This window comes from Triticum dicoccoides, chromosome 2A (assembly GCF_002162155.2).
Source record: "Triticum dicoccoides isolate Atlit2015 ecotype Zavitan chromosome 2A, WEW_v2.0, whole genome shotgun sequence".
NCBI classification, from domain to species: Eukaryota; Viridiplantae; Streptophyta; class Magnoliopsida; order Poales; family Poaceae; genus Triticum; species Triticum dicoccoides.
The window spans coordinates 1,455,837-1,460,207 of record NC_041382.1 but is presented as its reverse complement, the minus strand read 5'-3'; the positions used below and the strand labels follow the sequence as shown (position 1 = coordinate 1,460,207).

General features: G+C 52.5%; 1 protein-coding gene across 1 annotated transcript; it reads left to right on the top strand.

Moving 5' to 3' along the window:
- Positions 1 to 291: 291 nt before the first annotated feature.
- On the top strand, positions 292 to 3,468 carry LOC119352625 (zinc finger protein ZAT5-like). The gene is made up of 2 exons (XM_037619193.1): positions 292 to 1,508; positions 3,032 to 3,468. Exon 1 carries the CDS (start codon positions 455 to 457, stop codon positions 1,481 to 1,483), a length of 1,029 nt encoding a protein of 342 aa, XP_037475090.1. The 5' UTR covers positions 292 to 454; the 3' UTR covers positions 1,484 to 1,508; positions 3,032 to 3,468.
- The last annotated feature ends 903 nt before the right edge of the window (positions 3,469 to 4,371 follow it).

Genomic DNA, 4,371 nt, shown 5'->3' with positions numbered 1-4,371 from the left:
CGCATTCCTGTCGCATTTACTTTTTCCCTCTTAATCTGTTGCAAGCCAAAGAAGGAGAGCCCTTGACACACCACACTCTTAGTTTTGCACAAGTCCCAAAATAACAGGCCTAGCCAGCCAGCCATTGAGCAATGAGCAATGAGCACTAGTAGTTTATTGCCACATTGGCAGGCATGAATGAGCAAGCTTTTCTTTCTTTCTCCATCAATCCTTCTTAGCTGCCACATTGCCTGGCCTTGTTGACATCCCCTCCTCCTCAAAGCCAAATCCTCACTTTATTATTACCACCACTCCACACACACCACCACCACTCCATCCCTTCCTCTCCTCTCCTCTCCATATGCAAGCAAACTATTAAGCATCCATCACCAACCTTCCTCCTTCCACCACCTTGTATTCTCCTCCCTCCCTCCCCTCTCCTTGTTTCTCACGTCGCTCCCACGCCCATCGATCCATGGGGGAGGACGCCGGCGATGGCTACGGCACGCCACCGGCCGCGCTTGCGGCCATCGTCGTCAAGGGCAAGCGCAGCAAGCGGCGCCGCGTGCACGCGGCCGCCGAGGCCGAGGTGACCGCGGTCACCACGGCCAGCGCCGCGGGAGAGGTGGCGTCGTCCTCCTCCTCGGTGGCGGACGGTGGCGGGTGGCGGTCTGGCGCGGACGAGGCGGCCTCCGGGTGCGTCACCGAGGAGGAGGAGGACATGGCGCTCTGCCTCATGCTCCTCGCGCGCGGCGGTGGCGGCCAGGGAAGCCGGGCCGGGCCGTCGTCCTCCTCCTCGTCGGTGGTGGTGAGGGACGACGTCGCGGTGGCCACGGCGAGGGAGGGCAAGTTCCGGAGCCGGCGCCCGGCGGACGGCGGCGAGGGGGAGTTCGTGTACGAGTGCCGGACGTGCGGCAAGTGCTTCCCGTCCTTCCAGGCGCTCGGCGGGCACCGCACCAGCCACAAGAAGCCGCGCCTCCCGCTTCCGCTCCCGCCCACCACGGCCACGACGGCGTCGTCCGAGGAGAAGATGAAGCTGCCGCCGCAGGCCGCCGAGGAGAAGACGCCACCGCCGTCGCCGGCCGCTGCCGTTGATCGGACGGTGCTGGCGATCCCGGTCCCGGCGACGCCGCCCAAGCAAGAAGCTACGGCGACCGGCGTGTCGTCCAAGCAGCAGGGGCAGGGGAGGGTGCACGAGTGCTCCATCTGCGGCGCGGAGTTCGGGTCCGGGCAGGCGCTGGGCGGGCACATGCGGCGGCACCGCCCGCTCCTGCCGGCGTCGGCGTCCGTCTCTTCCACGGACGACGTGGCGGCGGTGCTGGTGATCAGGAAGGAGAAGAGCCTCCTGGAGCTGGATCTCAACATGCCGGCGCCCTGCGACGACGCCGCGACCGCGACATCGCCGGGCTCCTTCACGTTCGCCGTGAAGGAGCGGCCGTCTGTGCCGGCGGCGCTGCTGCCGTTCCGGGCGCCGGCGTCGGCCCTGGTGGACTGCCATTTCTAGGCGGCGATCAACGCACAGACAGACAGTAATTAGCTCCTCTGTTTCTCATTTGTTCCACACAAGACATATACACATTTACATACATATTCTTTATTCTTCTTTTACAATTTGTTGTGTTCAAATTGATTGATCATTGATGATGATTGGAAACTGTAAAATTTGTTGGGTTGGGGGGTACAAACAAATTGTTTGTCTGGAATTTGACATTGTTAGTATGTGATTAATACATTCATTACATTGATTGATTGATTGATTCACTCACCGAGATTGTTATGTTGTGAGCAAGTAATTAGTTTGCAATATTTGATTTTGAAATTGCAATTTTGTGTGAGAGCGGGACGATGATGATGAGGTAGGTATGTGAAGAGTGGTGTTGGTGATGAGCAAGCAGAGGGTGAGTGTGTAGTGCAATGCAAACGAGTGTAAAGTGGCAAGCAAGCAAGCAAACAAACAAACAGGGGAGAGACGGAGCTGGAAAAGGTGTGGGGTACTTCTTCTTCCTCTCCTCTCCAGTAGGCATTGTGCTCACGTAAAGGGGGCAGTGATCTTCTTCTTCCTCTTCATATTCTTCTCTCTATGTCTCTGTCCCCCTCTGCATCATTAGCATCAGCATCGGCATCAGCAGCACGGAAATAATCAGAGAATATATTTGTATGTATGTGTGGTTAGCTTGGGTATTGGTGGTCTGGCTGGCTGTTGCTCTACCACCAAGAAAGGAAGGACTCACTCCCCTCCCCTCCCCTGCTTCCTTTCTTCCACCCCATCACCTTCAAATATGCTCCCACATCTCACTCGGAACAATCCTCCGATTCCGATCCCGCAAATTAAAACCCCGAATATAGCACCATTCGAAAGAATCTCGATGATGCCGGACCGCAACTCTATTTGGTCTGCCGCCTTTGCATCGATCGATGCACACAAGATCAACCTCCGATTGGTTGTCGCGGCTAATACGGAGTCGCGGCGTGTTGCTCTCTGGGGTCATGGGCTTGATGCCAGGCTGAATTTGGTGTGTGTTAAGTGTTAACCGTGGAATAGTAGTGGGTACTAGGAAGGAAGGAAGGAAGGAAGGAATGATGGACGGATGTGTGCTGGTGAAGGAAGATTGTTGGACAGCTACCACTTAACACTGTGATTAGTTGGGAGATTAGGAGTGTGATTAGTAGTAGTAGCAGGTTAGGAGGGGAGTGCGCGCGGTGGGGTCACGGGCTAGTTGATGTTGAGGGGGCAACATGGTAACATGTAAAAATAAAATAAATGGTAACTAGTACCTGGCAGGCAGGCAGCTTGACTGAGGCTGACAGGCCGGCCCCACACCAGCAGCCAGCACACCTGTAACGTACTGCCGCTCCACTCCACTCCCTCTCCCTCTCCGCCGCTTCTCCTCCGGCCGGCCTATCAGCATTATATATATAAATCTCTCTGCTAGATCAGTATTAACTTACCTATCTGTCCCAGATGGATGGCATTATTCTTTTTTTCCTACCAGATTTTTGGAAAATGGGTACTAATGTACATACATGTATCTTTTTTTTTCTTTTCTCGCAGAAAGGCCAAAAACCGTGTATTAAGTTGCACAAACTCTTACAATAACATCCTTACGGGAATTGGAAAATATATCCAAATCCTTCCCAGCATGATTTACTGGTAGCCTGGTGGACCAAGCCCGGTGCGGCGGAACCGGCATCGGCGAGGAAGGCGGTGGACTCTTTGTTCATGCTCGTCATGCATAGGATCTGGAAGGAGCGTAATAGTAGCTAGGGTCTTCGATAACGTCTCGGCCGCGATTTCGGCGATTGTAGCAGGCACTGTGAGTGAGTGGAGGTTGTGGCTACTGGTGTGGCAACAGAAGGACCGTGGAATAGTGGGTCGTCGCGAGTAGATAGCTCTGTAGAACACTGGTGGAGTGGGGTTGGCTTGCCTCTGTTGCGGAGGTATTGTAATTTTCGCACATCTTCTTCTCCTTCTTAATGATATGACGCGCAATTCTCTTGCGCAATCCGGGAAAAATATATCCAAATCCTTACGGTACAAAGCCTTCCTCATCCTTCGTACATCGGGGGCGCACCGTGAGCAAAATTAGTTGTCACATCCGGGCCTCCCTCTCAACTGAGCAAACTTGTCGAAACACGGAAGCTTGTATACGAAGCGGCTGGGAAGTCGTCAATGTGGACCGGAAGACGCTTGCTGCCGCGATCTGCGTAGACCGCCGTTCCAGAGAAGAAAACACTACAAAGGACCTATAGAACACCCGAGCTCCGGCCTTACGGAGTTAAGAACACAAATCTCACACATTCTTCAATGAGGACGAGACTGGCCAACCTTTGTCGGTCGAAACTAGAGCTGGAGGACCAAGAGCACATCCGCCACCACCATTCGGAGGCAAACCCTAAATTCATTCCTAATTGTACCCCCAACTGAACCGAAGCCCTAGGGTCCCTGATGACTTTCTGAACTCAACTAATGCATCTCCAAGTTCTCAAATATTGTGACTGCATTGTGTTCTTGGCATATAAAGTTTTCTAGAATAATAGATATTCGCAAACTATTGGCACTCGGTGACTTGAACTTGTTTCATGTTTAATAAAATGGTTGAGTGCATCTTGCGATGCAGAGGCCGGGTTACTCCCCTTTTCCAAAAATAAGGCAGGTAAAAAATGATTTACCGCACAGAATGTCAAGGTACAAGTTACAGATCTTATTACACAAAGATTCAATTTGTGATCTTCCAACGGGTAAAAAAAGGTTATGTTTTTTTAACAGAAGCTCGCAAGGCGAAGCTTCTATCAGTTATCCGTATCTATGTTTCTCTTTTGTAACTGAAAAATGTAAATTTTGCTAAGTTTCATAGAAGATATAGCCATGTCCAGAACCAAAATTTTCCTTTT

What these genes read in the sequence shown, in the direction of transcription:
- LOC119352625 (XM_037619193.1), top strand. Translation starts at nt 455, where the DNA reads ATGGGGGAGGACGCCGGCGATGGCTACGGCACGCCACCGGCCGCGCTT.